The sequence below is a fragment of the Lithobates pipiens genome, unplaced genomic scaffold (assembly GCF_037356315.1).
Source record: "Lithobates pipiens isolate NorthernLeopardFrog02 unplaced genomic scaffold, aLitPip1_a1.2 Scaffold_24, whole genome shotgun sequence".
Lineage (NCBI taxonomy): Eukaryota > Metazoa > Chordata > Amphibia > Anura > Ranidae > Lithobates > Lithobates pipiens.
The window spans coordinates 24,244,966-24,271,436 of NW_027507786.1; the positions used below are offsets into that span (position 1 = coordinate 24,244,966).

The 26,471-nt window shown below is 52.5% G+C and overlaps 1 protein-coding gene across 5 annotated transcripts in view; it reads right to left on the bottom strand.

Moving 5' to 3' along the window:
- The window catches only part of ABCC8 (ATP binding cassette subfamily C member 8), a 163,841-nt gene that overhangs the window by 35,882 nt on the left and 101,488 nt on the right, over positions 1–26,471 (bottom strand). For all 5 annotated transcript variants that reach the window (XM_077453709.1, XM_077453707.1, XM_077453708.1 and 2 more), the window contains 5 exons: positions 16,615–16,650; positions 15,102–15,137; positions 3,795–3,893; positions 2,300–2,384; positions 2,023–2,103 (listed from right to left, as the gene is read on the bottom strand). In XM_077453709.1, coding sequence (XP_077309835.1) covers positions 2,023–2,103; positions 2,300–2,384; positions 3,795–3,893; positions 15,102–15,137; positions 16,615–16,650 — 337 coding nt within the window. The remainder of the gene's footprint in view (positions 1–2,022; positions 2,104–2,299; positions 2,385–3,794; positions 3,894–15,101; positions 15,138–16,614; positions 16,651–26,471) is intronic.

Genomic DNA, 26,471 nt, shown 5'->3' on the forward strand with positions numbered 1-26,471 from the left:
TGCCAAGTGCCCCAGTTCCCGACACAAAGAGCACTTCTGTTCTGGACATTTAGAGGAGAAATGCCCCTTGACTGCACATTTATGGCACAGCTTAGGTTGACCAGGGGAGAAGACGGTAATCCTATCTCTACCAATAAAGGCAGAGGAGGGCAAATGATGGACCACATTCCCACACATACTCATTGACACCGACCACCCACCCATCCAGATTCCTCTATCATCCACAATCTTTATTAGGGGACACAACGTTTCACCAAACCGCCTCAACCAGACCCATAAATCCTCAGGAGGTATAGACTCATTCCTTGTCAGGATAGTCACATTTTTTTTATCAAGGGCTGACGTGAGACAACTTTGGGGACAAGCCCCTCCCAGTCCGGCTGGCCCTCATATACACGCTCAAACCACTCCCCAAACAGATCCAGCTATTCTGGACCCAAAAATGACAAATAATATTCATAGGAACCAGCCGGACTGATAAGAGCATAAATATCCTCCGCCTTAAATCTCATATGGCTAGGATCTTATCCACAACCTCCCTCCTGATAGGTGGAATACCTCCTCCTTCCCACCTGAGCTGTACCACATTCCTGTATTTAATGAAAGAAGGTGACCAGATTTTTTTAAATGAAATCCGGGGACATACTTTTGTTTAACTAGTAATGGCAGCAATTAGCGACTCTCTGCCCGTCGCCTCACAGCCTGTCAAGTCTTACTCTCCAGGCCTCAGCTACTACTGGGTGGGGAGTGGAGGAAGATCACTCCGCCAGGGTAGGCAAGGAGATGGGCAGACAGCTGGTAGACATGTGCGATTCGTTTCGTACTAATCTCAAGTTCGTATGAATTTCCCAAAATTCGTACGTTCGGGAGGATCCGAAATACGAATTGCCATGCGTCCGAATTCTGTATGGAATACGAACTTTTGTTTACGAATTTCGGATCAGTTGTCGTCGAATCGACGACGACTCAGTCATTATGCTTATTATGAGGGGCTCCCACCATCCCTGTGCTATGCTGACTTCCTCCTGGGGCTGTACCTCTGCTGTGCTCATTATGAGGGGCTCCCACCATCCCTGTGCTGTGCTGACTTCCTCCTGGGGCTGTACCTCTGCTGTGCTCATTATGAGGGGCTCCCACCATCCCTGTGCTGTGCTGACTTCCTCCTGGGGCTGTACCTCTGCTGTGCTCATTATGAGGGGCTCCCACCATCCCTGTGCTGTGCTGACTTCCTCCTGGGGATGCTTATTATGAGGGGCTCCCACCATCCCTGTGCTATGCTGACTTCCTCCTGGGGCTGTACCTCTGCTGTGCTCATTATGAGGGGCTCCCACCATCCCTCTGCTGTGCTGACTTCCTCCTGGGGCTGCTTATTATGAGGGGCTCCCACCATCCCTGTGCTATGCTGACTTCCTCCTGGGGCTGCTTATTATGAGGGGCTCCCACCATCCCTGTGCTATGCTGACTTCCTCCTGGGTCTGTACCTCTGCTGTGCATATTATGAGGGGCTCCCACCATCCCTGTGCTGTGCTGACTTCCTCCTGGGGCTGCTTATTATGAGGGGCTCCCACCATCCCTGTGCTATGCTGACTTTCTCCTGGAGCTGCTTATTATGAGGGGCTCCCACCATCCCTGTGCTATGCTCACTTCCTCCTGGGGCTGTACCTCTGCTGTGCATATTATGAGGGGCTCCCACCATCCCTGTGCTGTGCTGACTTCCTCCTGGGGCTGCTTATTATGAGGGGCTCCCACCATCCCTGTGCTATGCTGAATTACTCCTGGGGCTGCTTATTATGGCAGCGAGACATTTCCCGATGTGCGGCTGCAGAGATTGGCAATGTCTCATTGCCTGTGATTAGCGCAGCGCTCCACCGACTTCCTACTCCGGAGACAGCTTTCTATTGTTATCAGACCACAGCCAATCACAATGATCGGTCCCCGGTGTCATATGATCAGTCCGGAAAGTGTCCCCCCCCCGGTCCTGTCCATCTATACAACTATCCACCAACCACATCTGCCGCTTACCAGGAAGACGACGCTGGTCTGCTGGTACAGAGCACGGGCCACGCTGATTCGCTGGCGCTGACCTCCGGACAGGTTTATTCCCTGAAAGTCACATGACAACCATCACTGAACAGGTATACGGAGAGTATATACTAATCACCCCAAGTCACCCATTATAACCCCACATCATAGTATTATATGAGACCCCCCCCGCTTCTATCATAATATTAGACCCCCGCCATCCTATAATGGGGTCTTCTCATCCCCTCCCATCATACATAGGGGGGTGGGCGCTCACCCTCTCTCCGATCTGCGTCTGATCTCCGTGCGGCAGGATGTCGATGTCCGGTTGCAGAGAACAGGCGTCAATTACAGCTTTATATCTGCCAATCAAATATAATCTCTTTTTATTGGTCAGGTGACCGTAATAGAGACATTTCCAAATTATTAGCTGCTCAGATCTGGATGTTTCTCTAATGTGACCTTGTGTGACCTCATGTGACCTACCATGACCTTATGTGACCTACCATGACCTCATGTGACCTACCATTATCTCATGTGACCTACCGTGACCTCATGTGACCTACTGTGACCTCATGCGACCTACCATGACCTCATGTGACCTACCATGACCTTATGTGACCTACCATGACCTCATGTGACCTACCATGACCTCATGTGACCTACCGTGACCTCATGTGACCTACTGTGACCTCATCTGACCTACCTTGACCTCATGTGACCTTCCCTTGACCTCATGTGACCTACCTTGACCTCATGTGACCTACCGTGACCTACCATGACCTCATGTGACCTACCATGATCTCATCTGACCTGCCGTGACCTCATGTGACCTACTGTGACCTCATGTGACCTGGCATGACCCGGAGTGGAAACCCCCATAATCCCCCCTCATTGGCTGATGACCACCCAGATCTTACAATGGTCCCCCAAGGACTGACTAGCCCCCATGGCCCCCCTCACTGACTGATGACCACCCCCATATAACAATGGTACCCCCAGGACTGTAAACTCTCCATGATCTGCCTCATTGTCCAACAACCACCCACATTCCACAATGACAAGCCCCCATGACCCCCCTCACTGACTGATGACCACCCACATCTTGCAATGGTCCCCCAAGGACTGACAAGCTTCTATGACCCCCCCCCCCCATTGACCAACAACCACCCACATCCCACAATGTTCCCACCAGGACTGACAAGCTTCCATACCCCTCTAAATGACTGGTGACCACACACATCCCAAAATGGTCTACCCCGGAGTGACAACCCCCATGATTGCCTCCATGTGAACGATGATCATCCACATCTAACAATGATACCCCCTAGGAATGAAAACCCTCCATGGCCTCATTGACCGACAACCATCCAGATCTCACAATGGTCTTACCAGGATTGACAAGCCTCTATGACCCCCCTCACTGACTGCTGACCACACACATCCCACAATGGTCTACCCCGGAGTGACAACCCCCTTAATTGCCCCTTCAATGACTAATGTCCACCCACATGTTACAATAGTCCAACCTCTGTAACCTACCTCATTAAATGACAACCATCCACAACTTAAAATGCCCCACATAGGGCTGACAACCCTCATGACCCCATTATTGACTGATGATCTGCCACAGTCTCCTGATCTTGAGTCCCAATGGTCCCCTTGATATAGTGGCTGTATGGGGTGAGGGGTCCTAACACAGTGTGGGGTCCTCCATGGTCTGATATACAGATGGAGGCTTGGACCAGTCAGGACAGAGTGAGGAATCATACTTCTGTTTAATGAAGGGGCTCTCAAAGGTGATGTTCTCCTCCACTGTGGTGTTCAGTAGCCATGGTTTCTGGGAGGCGTAGGCCACCGCGCCCCTCCGCCTGGAAGAGAACATACAGAAGATGTAATAGATGCCAAAGAGTGTGAGCTCCTTCCCAGACCCCCCCACCTCATAGGACGAACTCCCTCATAGGACTAACCCCCCCCATAGGACAGACCCCCCCTCATAGGACAAACCCCCCCATAGGACAGACCCCCTCATAGGACAGACCCCCCTCATAGGACAGACCCCCCCTCATAGGACGAACCCCCCTCATAGGATGAATTCCCCCATAGGACAGACCCCCCTCATAGGACAAACCCCCCCCATAGGACATACCCCCCTCATAGGACAGACCCCCTCATACGACAGACCCCCCTCATAGGACAAACCCCCCCATAGGACAGACCCCCCTCAAAGGACAGACTCCCCTCATAGGACAGACTCCCCTCATAGGACAGACCCCCCTCATAGGACAGACCCCCCTCATAGGAAAAACCCCCCCATAGGACAGACCCCCTCATAGGACAAACCCCCCCAAAGGACAGACCCCCCTCATAGGACAGATCCCCACTTATAGGACAGACCCCCCTCATAGGACAGACCCCCCTCATAGGACAGACCCCCTCATAGGACAAACCCCCCCATAGGACAGACCCCCTCATAGGACAAACCCCCCCATAGGACAGACCCCCACTTATAGGACAGACCCCCCTCATAGGACAGACCCCCCTCATAGGACAGACCCCCCCATAGGACAGACCCCCTCATAGGACAGATCCCCACTTATAGGACAGACCCCCTCATAGGACAGACCCCCCCTCATAGGACAGACCCCCCCTCATAGGACAGACCCCCCCTCATTGGACAGACTTGCTCCCTGATGGTGTCTTGCATGTGGATTTTTGAACTAAAGTGGAGAGTTAATAACCAGAAGTTGAAAACAGGAGTTAAGACAGGAGTCTCTAACCTCTATCCTACCTCCATCCTCCCCTCCATTTTAAAGATCCCACTGCAAGGGGCAACCAGACAGCTCTCCGGGAACGTCAGGCTGACAGCAAGCCAGATTCACCGGAACCAGAGTGTTTAACGGGGACCACCGCAGCCAGGTAAGTTCGCACCTCCACTACCCCCCCCCCCCCCCAGTGATTGTTCCAGGGACTCCGTCTGACCGCCTACGGGGGTCAGGAAGGAATTTTTGCCCCACTGGTGCATTTGGCTGCTACTGCCAGGGTTTTTTTTCGCCTTCCTCTGGAACAATCAGGAACAACCATAGGTTAGCATACCCCTACCTCCGGCCTCCATTCCATTTTTCACGCTATCCTAGGACGACTACTCCAGATCAGAGCCAGACTTCTTTTCTGAGCGGAGACCTTCACCTCAAGTAAAGGTAGCTGGAACAGCCAGCAACCGAATACAACAACTCCTTCCGCATCCATATAGGCATCCCCTGATCAACTTGCGCGCTAATAGCTTCAAGCACGGCGGCAAGTCTGATACCTAGCCCCTCCTCAGGATCAATACCCTGATCAGGATCATCATCTTAGGCCCATAGTACCATCAACAGCATCCACAAACCATGTGCTACTTCAAATACTCAGCTGAAGTTCTGCACAGACTAAGGAGCATCAACACCACATTGCCATCTTCCATACAAAAAATACTTCAAAGAGAACAACTATTAAAAACCGGATGACAAGCAGCTCCCAACCACAGGAAGACATCTACTCGACCACTACAATTAGATTGCGCCTTGATTAACGCCAGGTCTGCAGTCAAACATAGACTGGAAGTACACGACTTCATCATCGAGAACAATGTAGACTGCCTCTTCATCACCGAAAGCTGGTTAACCTCTGACTGCAACACCATCCTCACCGAATTGGTGCCGGAAAACTACAGGATCCTAACCGAACACCGGATAGGGAAAAAAGGAGGAGGCCTAGCAGTGATCTTTAACCACTTTCAGACCGGACCATTTTGCTGGTAAATGACCAGAGGTCTTTTTACACTTTGGCACTGCGCTGCTTTAACTGGTAATTGCGCGGTCATGCAATGTTGTACCCAAACAAAATTTGCGTCCTTTTCTTCCCACAAATAGAGCTTTCTTTTGATGGTATTTGATTGCCTCTGCGATTTTTATTTTTTGCGATATAAACGTAAAAAGACCGCAAATTTTGAAAAAAAATGATATTTTCTACTTTTTGTTATTAGAAAAATCCAATAAACTCAATTTTAGTCATACATTTAGGCCAAAATGTATTCAGCCACATGTCTTTGGTAAAAAAAAAGTCAATAATTGTATATTTATTGGTTTGCGCAAAAGTTGTCACATCTACAAACTAAGGTACGTTTTCTGGAATTTACGCAGCTTTTAGTTTACGACTGCCTATCTCATTTCTTGAGGTGCTAAAATGACAGGGCAGTACAAAACCCCCCCAAATGACCCCATTTTGGAAAGTAGACCCCCTAAGGAAATTGATAAGAGGCATGTTGAGCCCATTGAATATTTTATTTTTTTGCCTCAAGCGATTGAATAATGACAAAAAAAAAATTTTTTTTTTTTTTTACACAAAGTTGTCACTAAATGATATATTGCTCACACATGCTATGGGCGTATGTGAAATGACACCCCAAAATAAATTCTGCTGCTTCTCCTGAGTACGGGGATACCACATATGTGGGACTTTTTGGGAGCCTAGCCGCGTACAGGGCCCCGAAAACCAAGCACCGCCTTCAGGCTTTCTAAGGGCGTAAATTTTTGATTTCACGCCTCACTACCTATTACAGTTTTGAAGGCCATAAAATGCCAAGATGGCACAAAACCCCCACAAATGACCCCATTTTAGAAAGTAGACACCCCAAGCTATTTGCTGAGAGGCATGTTGAGTCCATGGAATATTTTATATTTTGCCACAAGTTGCGGGAAAATTACAAACTTTTTTTTTTTTTCACAAAGTTGTCACTAAATGATATATTGCTCACGCATGCCATGGGCATATGTGAAATGACACCCCAAAATAAATTCTGCTGCTTCTCCTGAGTACGGGGATACCACATATGTGGGACTTTTTGGGAGCCTAGCCGCGTACGGGGCCCCAAAAACCAAGCACCGCCTTCAGGCTTTCTAAGGGCGTTACAGTTTTGAAGGCCATAAAATGCCAAGATGGCACAAACCCCCCCCCCCCAAATGACCCCATTTTAGAAAGTAGACACCCCTAAATTTAGGGGTACACTAGTGAGACTAGGTAATAAATGGCGGGTGCCCTGAAACTATAAAAAAATAACTAACCAACCAGCGTCACCTGTAACAGTTATATGGTGATCACTGGTGAAAGGGTTAACTAGGGGGCAATCAGGGGGCTTTATGCGGTAGTATATGGGGGTCCCTGGCGCTATAAAAAGCTGCGGCGAACCTAAATACCTACCTGCCTAACTAGCGTCACCTGTGACACTAATACAGCGATCAGAAAAACGATCGCTTATTAGGCTGGGTTCACACTGGAGCGATGCGGGAACGCCACGAATGCGCGGCGGGTTCCCGCATCGCATGCCTCCCGGCGGCAGTTCACACTGCCCTATGCGAACTGCTGGGAGTGTCAGTGAAATGTTAATGACACCCCCAGATCAGTTCGCATATCGCAGTGCGATCTGCAAACTTGGATCGCATGGTGTGAACACCCATGCGATCCGATTCTGCTGCGGACCAAAAAAAGGGTCCCGTGCGAGTTTGCGGCGGGTGCGACACGAATTCAGCCATACTATCTGTATAGCTGAACTCGAATCGCACAGAGATCGGATGTGATTTGCACTGCAGTGCGGTGCGAATCACATCCGTTCTCATAAACCGCTGCAATGTGAACCCAGCCTTAGTGACACTGGCGACGGGGGGTGATCACGGGGTTAAACCTTTATTGGGGGGGTTAGGGGGGTACCTTAGAACTAAAGGGGGCTAACCCTAACTGCCCTAACAGTTATTAGTCACAAATGACACCTGCCGGGTGATCAGGGGGTTAAACCTTTATTAGGTAATAAATGGCGGGTGCCCTGAAACTATAAAAAAATAACTAACCAACCAGCGTCACCTGTAACAGTTATATGGTGATCACTGGTGAAAGGGTTAACTAGGGGGCAATCAGGGGGCTTTATGCGGTAGTATATGGGGGTCCCTAGCGCTATAAAAAGCTGCGGCGAACCTAAATACCTACCTGCCTAACTAGCGTCACCTGTGACACTAATACGGCGATCAGAAAAATGATCGCTTATTAGGCTGGGTTCACACTGGAGTGATGCGGAAACGCTGCGAATCCGCGGCGGGTTCCCGCATCGCATGCCTCCCGGCAGTTCACACTGCCCTATGCGAACTGCTGGGAGTGTCAGTGAAATGTTACTGACACCCCCAGATCAGTTCGCATATCGCAGTGCGATCTGCAAACTCGGATCGCATGGTGTGAACACCCATGCGATCCGATTCTGCTGCGGGCCAAAAAAAGGGTCCCGTGCGAATTTGCGGCGGGTGCGGCGGGTGTGGCGGGTGCGGCGAATGGCTGAACTCGAATCGCACAGAGATCGGATGTGATTTGCACTGCAGTGCGGTGCGAATCACATTCGTTCTCATAAACCGCTGCAATGTGAACCCAGCCTTAGTGACACTGGCGACGGGGGGTGATCACGGGGTTAAACCTTTATTGGGGGGGTTAGGGGGGTACATTGGAACTAAAGGGGGCTAACCCTAACTGCCCTAACAGTTATTACAGTCACAAATGACACCAATGCAAAAAAAAAAAAAAAAAAAAAAAAAAAAAATGACATTGGTGTCACTGTGACTGGGGGGCAGGGGTAATTGGGGGGGTGATCGGGGGGTAAAGGGGGGGTGTGAGTGTGCCTGGCATGTTCTACCGTGTGTGGGATGTGTTGGTGCAACTCACTGATCCGCTCTCCTCCGTGTCGGAACGAAAAATACCGACACGGAGGAGAGAATACATCACTTCCTCTCCTGTGTTTACATTACAGGAGAGGAAGTGATGTCACCGGGGATTTCCATTCGTCGGGAGCGATCGCGAGGGGGTGGCCATGAATGAATGGCCGTCCCCTCGTCCGGGATCGCTCCCGAACGAAAACCGACCGCCGCAGGCACCGGGCGGGGGCCCGATCGGGCCCCCGACCCGCGGGAGGCAAAGGACGTACATGTATGTGCTTATGCCTGCCCGTGCCATTCTGCCGACGTACATCGGCGTGCGGCGGTCGGCAAGTGGTTAAAGGTCACCTGGATCTCACTAAACCATCATCTCAGAACCCAGTGTCTTTTATGGAAACCCTGATGCTACATCTTCAACCAACACCCCATGACACCACTCATATTCTACTGTGCTACAGACCACCGGGACCAAAATCCAATCTTCTTTCACCCCTCATGGAATCCTTTGCAATGCACACCCTAAAATTCAAAAATTTCCTGGCACTCGGAGATTTCAACCTTTGGGCAAACGAGCCCAAAGACCCCATCGCGATTGCCTGCATCAATCAACTAGAAGAACTGGGTCTACAGCAACTGATAAAGACTCCCACGCATGGGTCAGGACACACCCTGGACCTCATTTTCAAACAGAACATTGACGTCAACATACTCGACAACATAACTCTGCCATGGACGGATCATCACGCCATCAAATTCAAAATCGCTACCAACATCACCAACGCCAAACGGAAACCTGTAACAACGCACTGGACCAGATCGCATAAAAAACTGTACTCCGAAGCCTTCAAAACCCCTCTGTCCAACAAGATAACTACAATAACCTTAAACCACTCTACGGAGGAAACCCTCAACTCCCTGAACAAGGCATTACTGCAATCAGCAGACTCGGTAGCACCAAAACGCAGGGCTCTCATCAGGAAGAAAAATGCTGGATGGTTTAATAGCTCCCTCTCCGTACTAAAGCAAGAACGCAGAAGAGCGGAAAGAACATGGAGAAGAAATCCCACCGAGGAAAACCTATTTAACTACAAAGGTCTGACAGAGAATTATCGGAAAGCAATCTTCAAAGCCAAAAAGGACCACTTCTCATATACAATCTCAACGGCCGCAAACCAACAACGGGAACTGTTTAAACTGGTTAATCAATCAATGAATCCGGTGGGTGTGCCTAGAACCCCCAGAAAGCGAATCCCAGGATTACTGTGACAAACTGTCGGATTTTTTCATCGATAAAGTCAAAACCATCAGGGAAACAATTTGTCAGAAGAAAACATCCAACCTCAGCCAGCAAATACATAAAGAGGATGTCCGCACCAACATACCGCAACCGCCAAAATTTTCACTATCCCCAATTACCGTAGACACCGCAAAAAACATCATTAATAAACTGCGTGACAGTACCTCACCTATTGACATCATCCCCACAAAACTACTGAAAGAATGCTCCGACATCGTGGCTCCAACCATAACCCACCTCATAAACCGATCATTCCACGAAGGGATTGTTCCCAGCATCCTCAAACAAGGCATCGTCAAACCTCTACTCAAGAAACCAAACCTGGACCCTCAGAATCCAAACAACCGTAGGCCAATTACAAGCCTCAACACCATTTCTAAGATCATGGAGAAAGCTGTAGTACATCAGCTACAACTTCACCTGGATACTCACAAACTCCTGGACCCGCTGCAATCAGGCTTCCGCCCGGGTCATGGAACAGAAACAGCTCTCCTCAAGATTTGGGATGACGCCCTCGAAGCGGCAGATGACGGAGAGCCGTGTCTCCTCGTACTGCTAGACCTAAGTGCAGCGTTTGATACAGTAGATCACAATACTCTACTCGTCCGCCTCACAGAAGTAGCCGGAGTCCAAGACATAGATCTCCATTGGTTCGCGTCCTTCCTAGGAAATCGGTCACAGACAGTGAAACTAGGAAAATTCCTCTCCGAAACTCGGGCAGTCACCTGCGGAGTCCCTCAAGGCTCTCCGTTGTCACCCGTTCTCTTCAACATTTACATTCGCCCACTCCTTCAAATCATCAGATGCTCAGATCTCTGCTTCCACTCTTACGCTGACGACACGCAACTTTATTTCCGGATCAATGGAAAAAAAGATCACCAACAACAACTTGAAAACTGCCTCAAATCAATAGAGGACTGGATGACCACCAACTCCCTCCAGCTGAACCAATCAAAGACAGAGCTTCTTATCTTACACCCAAATCATAAGCCCGCAACCAAAACCTCCTGGTCTCCACCAACTGTCTTTGGGCAGACTACCGTATATACTCGAGTATAAGCCGAGATTTTCAGCCTCTTTTTTGAGGCTGAAAGTGCCCCCTCGGCTTATACTCGAGTCACCGCTGTCTGACTGCTCGATCAGCGTATCGAGCAGACAGACGGCGGACATTAAAATTCAAAAGCCGCGCCTCCTTCTCCGCCTCCGCCTGTGATAGGCGGAACACTGAATTTCCCAGCAGTCAGTGTTCCGCCTATCACGGACATCCGTTCATTCTCATACTACGGACGAGTATGAGAGGATGTCCGTGATAGGCGGAACACAGGCTGCTGGGAAATTGAGTGTTCCGCCTATCACAGGCGGAGGACGGAGGCGCAGCTTTTGAATCGTAGAATGGCCGCCGAGAAGAGCGGCGATCCATCGGCACGACACGGGACGGAGGAGGCACGGGACGGAGGAGGCACGGGACAGAGGAGGCACGGGACAGAGGAGGCACGGGACAGAGGAGGCACGGGACAGAGGAGGCTCGGGACGACGGCGGCTCGGGACGGAGGCTTGGGACACAGGTAGGCTGGACACACACACAAGGCTGCACGGACACACACACACACACACACACACACACACACACACACACACACACACACACACACACACACACACACACACGGATGGATGGATGGATACACACACACACACACACACAGGGATGGATGGATGGATGAATACACACACACACACACACACACACACAGGGATGGATGGATACACACACAGGGATGGATGGACGGACACACAGGGATGGATGGATGGATGGATGGATGGACACACACACAGGGATGGATGGACGGACACACACACAGGGATGGACGGACACACAGGGATGGACAGCCATGTCTCACCCTCGGCTTATACACGAGTCAATAAGTTTTCCAGTTTTTTGGGGGTAAATTGGGGGCCTCGGCTTATATTCGGGTCGGCCTATACTCGAGTATATACGGTATCTCCCCAAAGACCAAAGCCAAGAGTCTCGGGGTTATATTAGACGCACAAATGTCAATGGATGCGCAAATAGGATCTGTAGTCAGTGGATCTCACCATCTACTGCGCATGCTTCGCAGACTCATCCCTTTTATCCCAAAGAATGACAAAGCAGTGGTAGTTGGAACAATCATTAATTCACGACTGGACTACGCAAACTCGCTTTACATAGGATTACCACAATATCAACTTGTGTGATTACAACTGATCCAAAACACAGCGGCAAGGCTGATAACAGGAAAAAAACCCTGGGAATCCATTTCTCCTTCACTGAGGAGCTTACATTGGCTAACCGTAAAAAATCGGATCACGTTCAAGACCCTTTGTCTCACCCACAAATGCGTGCATAGAGAAGCTCCGCAATACCTAATGGAGAAAATAAATCATTACACACCAAACCGCAGTCTTCCATCAGCCAACAAAAACCTCCTCCTCGTGCCCAAAGCCCGGTATAAATCCAAGGGGGATCGGAGATTCGCTGTCCAAGGGCCTCGGCTATGGAATGCTCTACCAATCAACATCCGCCTGGAAGAAAATCACCTGGCTTTTAGGAAAAAACTCAAGACCTTCCTCTTCTAGCAGATGATCAAAGCTCGCCACAGCGCCTAGAGGCGATTCAGTTCGCATTCTGCGCTATATAAGTATTTCATTCATTCACAGACCCCCTCATAGGACGAACCCTCTCATAGGACAGACCCCCTCATAGGATGAACCCCCTCATAGGACAGACCCCCTCATAGCACAGACCCCCTCACAGGACGAACCCCCTCATAGGACAGACCCCCCTCATAGGACAGACCCCCCTCATAGGACAGACCCCCCCTCATAGGACGAACCCCCTCATAGCACAGACCCCCTCACAGGACGAACCCCCTCATAGGACAGACTCCCCCTCACAGCACGAACCCCCTCATAGGACAGACCCCCTCATAGGACAGACCCCCTCATAGGACGAACCCCCCCTCATCGGACGAACCCCCTCATAGGACAGAACCCCTCATAGGACAGACTCCCCCTCACAGGACAAACCCCCTCACAGGACAGACCCCCTCATAGGACAGACCCCCCTCACAGGACAGACCCCCTCATAGGACAGACCCCCTCATAGGATAGACCCCCTCATAGGATGAACCCCCTCATAGGACAGACCCCCCTCATAGGATGAACCCCCTCATAGGACAGACCCCCCCTCATAGGACAGACCCCCCTCATAGGACAGAACCACCTCATAGGACGAACCCCCTCATAGGACAGACCCCCCCCTCATAGGACGAACCCCCTTATAGGACAGACCCCCCCTCATAGGATGAACCCCCTCATAGGACAGACCCCCCTCAGGACGAACCCCCTCATAGGACAGACCCCCCCTCATAGGACAGACCTCCCTCATAGGACAGACCTCCCTCATAGGACAGACCCCCCTCATAGGATGAACCCCCTCATAGGACAGACCCCCCCTCATAGGACAGACCCCCCTCATAGGACAGAACCCCCTCATAGGACGAACCCCCTCATAGGACAGACCCCCCCCCTCATAGGACGAACCCTCTCATAGGACAGAACCCCCTTATAGGACAGACCCCCCCTCATAGGACGAACCCCCTCATAGGACAGACCCCCCTCAGGACGAACCCCCTCATAGGACAGACCCCCCCTCATAGGACAGACCCCCCCTCATAGGACAGACCTCCCTCATAGGACAGACCTCCCTCATAGGACAGACCCCCCTCATAGGACAGACCCCCCCTCATAGGACAGACCCCCCTCATAGGACAGACCCCCCCTCATAGGACAGACCCCCCTTATAGGACGAACCCTCTCATAGGACAAACCCCCTCATAGGACAGACCCCCCGAGGACAAACAGCCCCACTGAGCACTTACCTCCTGTCTATTAATATGTCTGGCAGGGAGAATGGCGGAGTACACAGAACTGATCATAAATCAATCGATTTCCATTCTGCACATAACCGCCCCTCCCCCCACCATTCCTGAGAGGGAAAATCAATACAACAACCAATAAAACGTCTGCTGTGTGCGTCTGTACAATCCCACATCTAATTATTATTATTCATCATCCGGATCATCAACGCCAAACACCGCCGGCCACCAACATCCAATTCCCTCTGTAATCGTATCCCCCCCCCCCCCCCCCCGGGGATCACTTCTAATTAAATAGAATTACATCCCAGCTTCATCATTACTGACTGCAGCCTTGGAGACGTCCCGGCATCACAGAGATCAGAGCGTCTCATCACCCGCCTGACCGCAGGGGAGACAACCGAGTGATGTCATCACATCGAGCGAGAGCGCTAATATACCAATCAGAGGACAGATTTCATCAGTATGCAGGAAAACTTGGGGTGAGGAATGTCCCCGGATCCCCTTTTATTCCCTGGATATTGTCCCTTACCCCCCCAATGTCCCTGGACCCCCCTCCTATTCCCTGGATATTGTCCCTTACCCCCCTAATGTCCCGGCACCCCCTCCTATTCCCTGGATATTGTGCTTTACCCCCCTAATGTCCCCGGACCCCCCTCTTATTCCCTGGATATTGTCCCTTATCCCCCCCAATGTCCCTGTACCCCCCTCCTATTCCCTGGATATTGTGCTTTACCCCCCTAATGTCCCCGGACCCCCCTCCTATTCCCTGGATATTGTCTCTTACCCCCCTAATGTCCCCAGACCCCCTCCTATTCCCTGGATATTGTCCCTTACCCCCAATGTCCGAAGACCCCCTCATATTACCTGGATATTGTCCCTTATCCCCCCTAATGTCCCCAGACCCCCTCCTATTCCCTGGATATTGTCCCTTACCCCCCCCCAATGTCCCTGGACCCCCCTCCTATTCCCTGGATATTGTCCCTTACCCCCCTAATGTCCCCGGACCCACCTCTTATTCCCTGGATATTACCCCTTCCCTGGATCTCAGATGGATTCCATGTTGTATAATTTTATATTCATCCCTATAGAATAAATCAATCCTTAGAGAACTGAATTCATCCGATGAATTACCTGATCTCCACATCGATGGCGGTCTCCCTCTCTGGGCTGTAATACAGGAATAGGGATGTTAGATGGTAATAATGACTATACACATCACATGATATGACATGGAGGTCAGCCATGGACCCATCATATATGGGGGTCAGTCATGGGCCGGTCATGTATTGGGGGTCTGTCATGGGCCAGTCATGTATAGGGGATCAGCCATGGACCCGTCATGTATAGGGGGTCAGCCATGGACCCGTCATATATGGGGGTCAGTCCTGTATGGGGGTCTGTCATTGGCCGGTCATGTATAGGGGGTCAGTCATGGACCCGTCATGTATAGGGGGTCAGCCATGGACCCGTCATGTATTGGGGGTCAGTCATGGATCCGTCATGTATTGGGGATCAGCCATGGACCCGTCATGTATTGGGGGTCAGCCATGGGCCAGTCATGTATAGGGGGTCAGCCATGGACCTGTCATGTATAGGGGGTCAGCCATGGATCCGTCATGTATTGGGGGTCTGTCATGGGCCAGTCATGTATAGGGGGTCAGCCATGGACCCGTCATGTATAGGGGGTCAGCCATGGACCCGTCATATATGGGGGTCAGTCCTGTAAGGGGGTCTGTCATTGGCCAGTCATGTATAGGGGGTCAGCCATGGATCCGTCATGTATTGGGGGTCAGTCATGGATCCGTCATGTATTGGGGGTCAGCCATGGACCCGTCATGTATTGGGGGTCAGCCATGAACCCGTCATGTATAGGGGGTCAGCCATGGACCTGTCATGTATAGGGGGTTAGCAATGGACCCGTCATATATTGGGGGTCAGCCATGGGCCAGTCATGTATAGGGGGTCAGCCATGGACCTGTCATGTATAGGGGGGTTAGCAATGGACCCGTCATATATTGGGGGTCAGCCATGGGCCAGTCATGTATAGGGGGTCAGCCATGGACCCGTCATGTATAGGGGGTCAGCCATGGACCTGTCATGTATAGGGGGGTTAGCCATGGACCCGTCATATATTGGGGGTCAGCCATGGGCCAGTCATGTATAGGGGTCAGCCATGGACCTGTCATGTATAGGGGGTCAGTCATGGGCCCGTCATGTATAGGGGGTCAGCCATGGACCCGTCATTTTATAGGGGGTCAGCCATGGACCCGTCATGTATAGGGGGTCAGCCATGGACCTATCATGTATAGGGGGTCAGCCATGGACCCGTCATGTATAGGGGGTCAGCCATGGACCTGTCAGGTATAGGGGGTCAGCCATGGACCTGTCAGGTATAGGGGGTCAGCCATGGACCCGTCATGTATGGAGGTAAGTCATGGATCCGTCATGTATTGGGGGTCAGCCATGGGCCGGTCATATATGGAGGTCAGTATTAAGTCGTGTTTTTGGTCCTTGAGCTCTGATGTGACACGTCTCATGACAATGGCTGTCTTTGGTGTTGGCTGGGTTGGGGAGATGCCGGAACTGATGCCTATTTTTGGGTCTGCCGTACAGCCGGGATCTATTTCTGGAGTCACGTTCTCACCTGAGGTCCTCGCCGGTCTCGCTGTCGGGGACGTTGCTGAAAACAGGAACATTTTTTTATTAGATTCTATGTCCACAATCTGCTCCTTAATACACAAATCACACACGGCACATTACCCACAGAACACCCATTATATCCGCACAGCCGGCAGATTGTCCTATCTCAGGACTCGGTAAGTATTTAATTGCTGAGATCAGCCATTGTCTGAACACAACAAACAATCTGATTGTGGTGGTGACAGACGCCACGTCTCTTATCAGTGCAGCAACCAGAATGAGACCTCATTACCCGGAGAGAGGAGGACATGGAAACCAATGGGAGAAATCTACTGTATGAGGTCCATCTGTCCACCGGGAGATGATAATAATACGGCTCCTTTACCGAAAACCAACCAGGGCCAGGAGGGTCACCGACACTTATTACACCCGGTACAGGCGGCTCAACAAATGTTCCTCCAACACCAGAAAAATTGCAGAATATACCTCACACAGACCCCCCAATCTCTCCGAAATCCACAGAGAGAACGCGCAGACCCCCCAACCCCCCCGAAATCCACCCAGAGAACCCACAGACCCCCCAATGTCCCTGAAATCCACCGAGAGAACACACAGACCCCCCAATCTCACCAAAATCCACAGAGAGAACACACAGACCCCCCAATCTTCCTGAAATCCACAGAGAGAACACACAGACCCCCCAATCCCCCCAAAATCCACCCAGAGAACGCGCAGACCCCCCAACCCCCCCGAAATCCACCCAGAGAACACACAGACCCCCCAATCTCACCAAAATCCACCAAGAGAACACACAGACCCCCCAACCCCCCTGAAATCCACCGAGAGAACACACAGACCCCCCAATCTAACCAAAATCCACGAGAGAACACACAGACCCCCCAATCTAACCAAAATCCACTGAGAGAACACAAAGACCCCCCAACCCCCCTGAAATCCACCGAGAGAACACACAGACCCCCCCAATCTCCCCAAAATCCACTGAGAGAACACACAGACCCCCCAATCTCTCCAAAATCTACTGAGAGAACACACAGACCCCCCAATCTCTCCAAAATCTACTGAGAGAACACACAGACCCCCCAATGTCCATTGAGAGAACACACAGACCCCCCAATGTCCCCGAAATCCACCCAGAGAACACACAGACCCCCCAATCTCACCAAAATCCACAGAGAGAACACAAAGACCCCCCAACCCCCCTGAAATCCACCGAGAACACACAGACCCCTCAATCTCCCCAAAATCCACTGAGAGAACACATAGACCCCCCAATCTCTCCGAAATCTACTGAGAGAACACACAGACCCCCCAACCCCCCCTCGAAATCCACAGAGAGAACACACAGAACCCCCAACCCCCCCCTCGAAATCCACAGAGAGAACACACAGACCCCCCCAACCCCCCCAAATTACACAGAGAGAACACACAGACCCCCCAATCTCCCCGAAATCTACAGAGAGAACACACAGACCCCCAATCCCCCCGAAATCCACAGAGAGAACGCACAGACCCCCCAACCCCCCCAAAATCCACCAAGAGAACACACAGGCCCCCCAACCCCCCACCCAAAATACAGAGAGAGAACACACAGACCCCCAACCCCCCTGAAATCCACCGAGAACACACAGACCCCTCAATCCCCCCGAAATCCACAGAGAGAACACACAGACCCCCCAATCTCCCCAAAATCCACTGAGAGAACACACAGACCCCCCAATCTCTCCAAAATCTACTGAGAGAACACACAGACCCCCCAATCTCTCCAAAATCTACTGAGAGAACACACAGACCCCCCAATGTCCATTGAGAGAACACACAGACCCCCCAATGTCCCCGAAATCCACCCAGAGAACACACAGACCCCCCAATCTCACCGAAATCCACAGAGAGAACAAAAAGACCCCCCAACCCCCCTGAAATCCACCGAGAACACACAGACCCCCCAATCTCCCCAAAATCCACTGAGAGAACACATAGACCCCCCAATCTCTCCGAAATCTACTGAGAGAACACACAGACCCCCCCAACCCCCCCTCGAAATCCACAGAGAGAACACACAGAACCCCCAACCCCCCCCTCGAAATCCACAGAGAGAACACACAGACCCCCCAACCCCCCCAAATTACACAGAGAGAACACACAGACCCCCCAATCTCCCCGAAATCCACAGAGAGAACACACAGACCCCCCAATCCCCCCGAAATCCACAGAGAGAACACACAGACCCCCCAACCCCCCCAAAATCCACCAAGAGAACACACAGGCCCCCCAACCCCCCACCCAAAATACAGAGAGAGAACACACAGACCCCCAACCCCCCTGAAATCCACCGAGAGAACACACAGACCCCTCAATCCCCCCGAAATCCACAGAGAGAACAAACAGACCCCCCAACCCCCCCCGAAATCCACAGAGAGAACACACAGACCCCCCAATCTCACCGAAATCCACCGAGAGAACACACAGACCCCCCAACCCCCCGAAATCCACTGAGAGAACACACAGACCCCCCAATCTCCCCGAAATCTACAGAGAGAACACACAGACCCCCCAACCCCCCTGAAATCATCCAAGAGAACACACAGACCCCCCAATCTCCCCGAAATCCACCGAGAGAACACACAGACCCCCCCAATCTCACCGAAATCCACCGAGAGAACACACAGACCCCCCCAATCTCACCGAAATCCACCGAGAGAACACACAGACCCCCCAATCTCACTGAAATCCACTGAGAGAACACACAGACCCCCCAATCTCACCAAAATCCACCGAAAGAACACACAAACCCCCAATCTCCCCGAAATCTACAGAGAGAACACACAGACCCCCCAACCCCCCTGAAATCATCCGAGAGAACACACAGACCCCCCAACCCCCCCGAAATCCACAGAGAGAACACACAGACCCCCCAATCTCCCCGAAATCCACCGAAAGAACACACAAACCCCCAATCTCCCCGAAATCTACCGAGAGAACACACAGACCCCCCAACCCCGCCGAAATCCACCGAGAGAACACACAGACCCCCCAATCTCACCGAAATCCACCGAGAGAACACACAGACCCCCCAACCCTCCGAAATCCACTGAGAGAACACACAGACCCCCCAATCTGCCCAAAATCCACCGAGAGAACACACAGACCCCCAATCTCCCCGAAATCCACCAAGAGAACACACAGACCCCCCCAATCTCTCCTGAAATCCACTGAGAGAACACACAGACCCCCAATCTCCCGTAAATCCACAGAGAAAACACACAGACCCCCCCAACCCCCCAGAAATCCATAGAGAGAACACACAGACCCCCCATTCTCCCTGAAATCCACAGAGAGAACACACAGACCCCCCAATCTCACCGAAATCCACCGAGAGAACACACAGACCCCCCAATCTCTCCGAAATCCACAGAGAGAACACACAGACCCCCCAACCCCCCCGAAATCCACCGAGAGAACACACAGACCCCTCAATCCCCCCGAAATCCCCAGAGAGAACACACAGACCCCCCAATCTCACCGAAATCCACCGAGAGAACACACAGACCCCTCAACCCCCCGAAATCCACTGAGAGAACACACAGACCCCCCAACCCCCCGAAATCCACTGAGAGAACACACAGACCCCCCAATCTCCCCGAAATCTACAGAGAGAACCCACAGACCCCCCAACCCCCCTGAAATCATCTAAGAGAACACACAGACCCCCCAATCTCCCCGAAATCCACTGAGAGAACACAGACCTCCCAATCTCCCCGAAATCCACTGAGAGAACACACAGACCCCCCAACCCCCCGAAATCCACTGAGAGAACACACAGACCCCCAATCTCCCCGAAATCTATCGAGAGAACACACAGACCCCCCAACCCCCCTGAAATCATCCGAGAGAACACACAGACCCCCAATCTCCCCGAAATCCACCGAGAGAACACACAGACCCCCCAACCCCCCCGAAATCCACCGAGAGAACACACAGACCCCCCAATCTCACCGAAAGCCACAGAGAGAACACACAGACCCCCCAATCTCACCGAAATCCACCGAGAGAACACACAGACCCCCCAAACCTCCGAAATCCACTGAGAGAACACACAGACCCCCCAATCTGCCCAAAATCCACCGAGAGAACACACAGACCCCCAATCTCCCCGAAATCCACCAAGAGAACACACAGACCCCCCCAATCTCTCCTGAAATCCACTGAGAGAACACACAGACCCCCAATCTCCCGTAAATCCACAGAGAAAACACACAGACCCCCCCAACCCCCCAGAAATCCATAGAGAGAACACACAGACCCCCCATTCTCCCTGAAATCCACAGAGAGAACACACAGACCCCCCAATCTCACCGAAATCCACCGAGAGAACACACAGACCCCCCAATCTCTCCGAAATCCACAGAGAGAACACACAGACCCCCCAACCCCCCCGAAATCCACCAAGAGAATACACAGACCCCTCAATCCCCCCGAAATCCACAGAGAGAACACACAGACCCCCCAATCTCACCGAAATCCACCGAGAGAACACACAGACCCCTCAACCCCCCGAAATCCACTGAGAGAACACACAGACCCCCCAACCCCCCGAAATCCACTGAGAGAACACACAGACCCCCCAATCTCCCCGAAATCTACAGAGAGAACCCACAGACCCCCCAACCCCCCTGAAATCATCTAAGAGAACACACAGACCCCCCAATCTCCCCGAAATCCACTGAGAGAACACAGACCTCCCAATCTCCCCGAAATCCACTGAGAGAACACACAGACCCCCCAACCCCCCGAAATCCACTGAGAGAACACACAGACCCCCAATCTCCCCGAAATCTATTGAGAGAACACACAGACCCCCCAACCCCCCTGAAATCATCCGAGAGAACACACAGACCCCCAATCTCCCCGAAATCCACCGAGAGAACACACAGACCCCCCAACCCCCCCGAAATCCACCGAGAGAACACACAGACCCCCCAATCTCACCGAAAGCCACAGAGAGAACACACAGACCCCCCAACCCCCCCGAAATCCACTGAGAGAACACACAGACCCCCCAATCTCCCCGAAATCTACCGAGAGAACACACAGACCCCCCAACCCCCCCCAAATCCACTGAGAGAACACACAGACCCCCCAACCCCCCGAAATCCACTGAGAGAACACACAGACCCCCCAATCTGCCCGAAATCCATCGAGAGAACACACAGACCCCCCAATGTCCCCGAAATCCACTGAGAGAACACACAGACCCCCCAATGTCCCCGAAATCCACTGAGAGAACACACAGACCCCCAATCTCCCCGAAATCCACCAAGAGAACACACAGACCCTCCCAATCCCCCTGAAATCCACCGAGAGAACACACAGACCCTCCCAATCCCCCTGAAATCCACCGAGAGAACACACAGACCCCCCAATCTCCCCGAAATCCACTGAGAGAACACACAGACCCCCAATCTCCCCAAAATCCACAGAGAAAACACACAGACCCCCCAACCCCCCCCGAAATCCACAGAGAGAACACACAGACCCCCCAATCTCTCCGAAATCTACAGAGAGAACACACAGACCCCCCAATCTCCCTGAAATCCACCGAGAGAACCCACAGACCCCCCAATCTGGCCGAAATCCACCGAGAGAACACACAGACCCCCAATCTCCCCGAAATCCACTGAGAGAACACACAGACCCCCAATCTCCCCGAAATCCACCAAGAGAACACACAGACCCTCCCAATCCCCCTGAAATCCACAGAGAGAACACACAGACCCCCCAATCCCCCTGAAATCCACCGAGAGAACACACAGACCCCCCAACCCCCCTGAAATCCACTGAGAGAACACACAGACCCCCAATCTCCCCAAAATCCACAGAGAAAACACACAGACCCCCCAACCCCCCCGAAATCCACAGAGAGAACACACAGACCCCCCAATCTCTCCGAAATCCACAGAGAGAACACACAGACCCCCAATCTCCCTGAAATCCACCGAGAGAACACACAGACCCCCCAATCTGCCCGAAATCCACCGAGAGAACACACAGACCCCCAATCTCCCCGAAATCCACTGAGAGAGAACACAGACCTCCCAATCTCCCCGAAATCCACTGAGAGAACACACAGACCCCCCAACCCCCCGAAATCCACTGAGAGAACACACAGACCCCCAATCTCCCCGAAATCTATCGAGAGAACACACAGACCCCCCAACCCCCCTGAAATCATCCGAGAGAACACACAGACCCCCAATCTCCCCGAAATCCACCGAGAGAACACACAGACCCCCCAACCCCCCCGAAATCCACTGAGAGAACACACAGACCCCCCAATCTCACCGAAAGCCACCGAGAGAACACACAGACCCCCCAACCCCCCCGAAATCCACTGAGAGAACACACAGACCCCCCAATCTCCCCGAAATCTACCGAGAGAACACACAGACCCCCCAACCCCCCCGAAATCCACTGAGAGAACACACAGACCCCCCAACCCCCCGAAATCCACTGAGAGAACACACAGACCCCCCAATCTGCCCGAAATCCATTGAGAGAACACACAGACCCCCCAATGTCCCCGAAATCCACTGAGAGAACACACAGACCCCCCAATGTCCCCGAAATCCACTGAGAGAACACACAGACCCCCAATCTCCCCGAAATCCACCAAGAGAACACACAGACCCTCCCAATCCCCCTGAAATCCACCGAGAGAATACACAGACCCCCCAATCCCCCTGAAATCCACCGAGAGAACACACAGACCCCCCAATCTCCCCGAAATCCACTGAGAGAACACACAGACCCCCAATCTCCCCAAAATCCACAGAGAAAACACACAGACCCCCCAACCCCCCCGAAATCCACAGAGAGAACACACAGACCCCCCAATCTCACCGAAATCCACCGAGAGAACACACAGACCCCTCAACCCCCCGAAATCCACTGAGAGAACACACAGACCCCCCAACCCCCCGAAATCCACTGAGAGAACACACAGACCCCCCAATCTCCCCGAAATCTACAGAGAGAACCCACAGACCCCCCAACCCCCCTGAAATCATCTAAGAGAACACACAGACCCCCCAATCTCCCCGAAATCCACTGAGAGAACACAGACCTCCCAATCTCCCCGAAATCCACTGAGAGAACACACAGACCCCCCAACCCCCCGAAATCCACTGAGAGAACACACAGACCCCCAATCTCACCGAAATCTATTGAGAGAACACACAGACCCCCCAACTCCCCTGAAATCATCCGAGAGAACACACAGACCCCCAATCTCCCCGAAATCCACCGAGAGAACACACAGACCCCCCAACCCCCCCGAAATCCACCGAGAGAACACACAGACCCCCCAATCTCACCGAAAGCCACAGAGAGAACACACAGACCCCCCAACCCCCCCGAAATCCACTGAGAGAACACACAGACCCCCCAATCTCCCCGAAATCTACCGAGAGAACACACAGACCCCCCAACCCCCCCCAAATCCACTGAGAGAACACACAGACCCCCCAACCCCCCGAAATCCACTGAGAGAACACACAGACCCCCCAATCTGCCCGAAATCCATCGAGAGAACACACAGACCCCCCAATGTCCCCGAAATCCACTGAGAGAACACACAGACCCCCCAATGTCCCCGAAATCCACTGAGAGAACACACAGACCCCCAATCTCCCCGAAATCCACCAAGAGAACACACAGACCCTCCCAATCCCCCTGAAATCCACCGAGAGAACACACAGACCCTCCCAATCCCCCTGAAATCCACCGAGAGAACACACAGACCCCCCAATCTCCCCGAAATCCACTGAGAGAACACACAGACCCCCAATCTCCCCAAAATCCACAGAGAAAACACACAGACCCCCCAACCCCCCCGAAATCCACAGAGAGAACACACAGACCCCCCAATCTCTCCGAAATCCACAGAGAAAACACACAGACCCCCCAACCCCCCCCGAAATCCACAGAGAGAACACACAGACCCCCCAATCTCTCCGAAATCTACAGAGAGAACACACAGACCCCCCAATCTCCCTGAAATCCACCGAGAGAACCCACAGACCCCCCAATCTGGCCGAAATCCACCGAGAGAACACACAGACCCCCAATCTCCCCGAAATCCACTGAGAGAACACACAGACCCCCAATCTCCCCGAAATCCACCAAGAGAACACACAGACCCTCCCAATCCCCCTGAAATCCACCGAGAGAACACACAGACCCCCCAATCCCCCTGAAATCCACCGAGAGAACACACAGACCCCCCAACCCCCCTGAAATCCACTGAGAGAACACACAGACCCCCAATCTCCCCAAAATCCACAGAGAAAACACACAGACCCCCCAACCCCCCCGAAATCCACAGAGAGAACACACAGACCCCCCAATCTCTCCGAAATCCACAGAGAGAACACACAGACCCCCAATCTCCCTGAAATCCACCGAGAGAACACACAGACCCCCCAATCTGCCCGAAATCCACCGAGAGAACACACAGACCCCCAATCTCCCCGAAATCCACTGAGAGAGAACACAGACCTCCCAATCTCCCCGAAATCCACTGAGAGAACACACAGACCCCCCAACCCCCCGAAATCCACTGAGAGAACACACAGACCCCCAATCTCCCCGAAATCTATCGAGAGAACACACAGACCCCCCAACCCCCCTGAAATCATCCGAGAGAACACACAGACCCCCAATCTCCCCGAAATCTACCGAGAGAACACACAGACCCCCCAACCCCCCCGAAATCCACTGAGAGAACACACAGACCCCCCAACCCCCCGAAATCCACTGAGAGAACACACAGACCCCCCAATCTGCCCGAAATCCATTGAGAGAACACACAGACCCCCCAATGTCCCCAAAATCCACTGAGAGAACACACAGACCCCCCAATGTCCCCGAAATCCACTGAGAGAACACACAGACCCCCAATCTCCCCGAAATCCACCAAGAGAACACACAGACCCTCCCAATCCCCCTGAAATCCACCGAGAGAATACACAGACCCCCCAATCCCCCTGAAATCCACCGAGAGAACACACAGACCCCCCAATCTCCCCGAAATCCACTGAGAGAACACACAGACCCCCAATCTCCCCAAAATCCACAGAGAAAACACACAGACCCCCCAACCCCCCCGAAATCCACAGAGAGAACACACAGACCCCCCAATCTCTCCGAAATCCACAGAGAAAACACACAGACCCCCCAACCCCCCCGAAATCCACAGAGAGAACACACAGACCCCCCAATCTCTCCGAAATCTACAGAGAGAACACACAGACCCCCCAATCTCCCTGAAATGCACCGAGAGAACCCACAGACCCCCCAATCTGGCCGAAATCCACCGAGAGAACACACAGACCCCCAATCTCCCCGAAATCCACTGAGAGAACACACAGACCCCCAATCTCCCCGAAATCCACCAAGAGAACACACAGACCCTCCCAATCCCCCTGAAATCCACCGAGAGAACACACAGACCCCCCAATCTCCCTGAAATCGACTGAGAGAACACACAGACCCCCAATCTCCCTGAAATCCACTGAGAGAACACACGGACCCCCCAATCTCCCCAAAATCCACAGAGAAAACACACAGACCCCCCAACCCCCCCGAAATCCACAGAGAGAACACACAGACCCCCCAATCTCTCCGAAATCCACAGAGAGAACACACAGACCCTCCCAATCCCCCTGAAATCCACCGAGAGAACACACAGACCCCCCAAACCCCCTGAAATCCACCGAGAGAACACACAGACCCCCAATCTCCCCGAAATCCACCAAGAGAACACACAGACCCTCCCAATCCCCC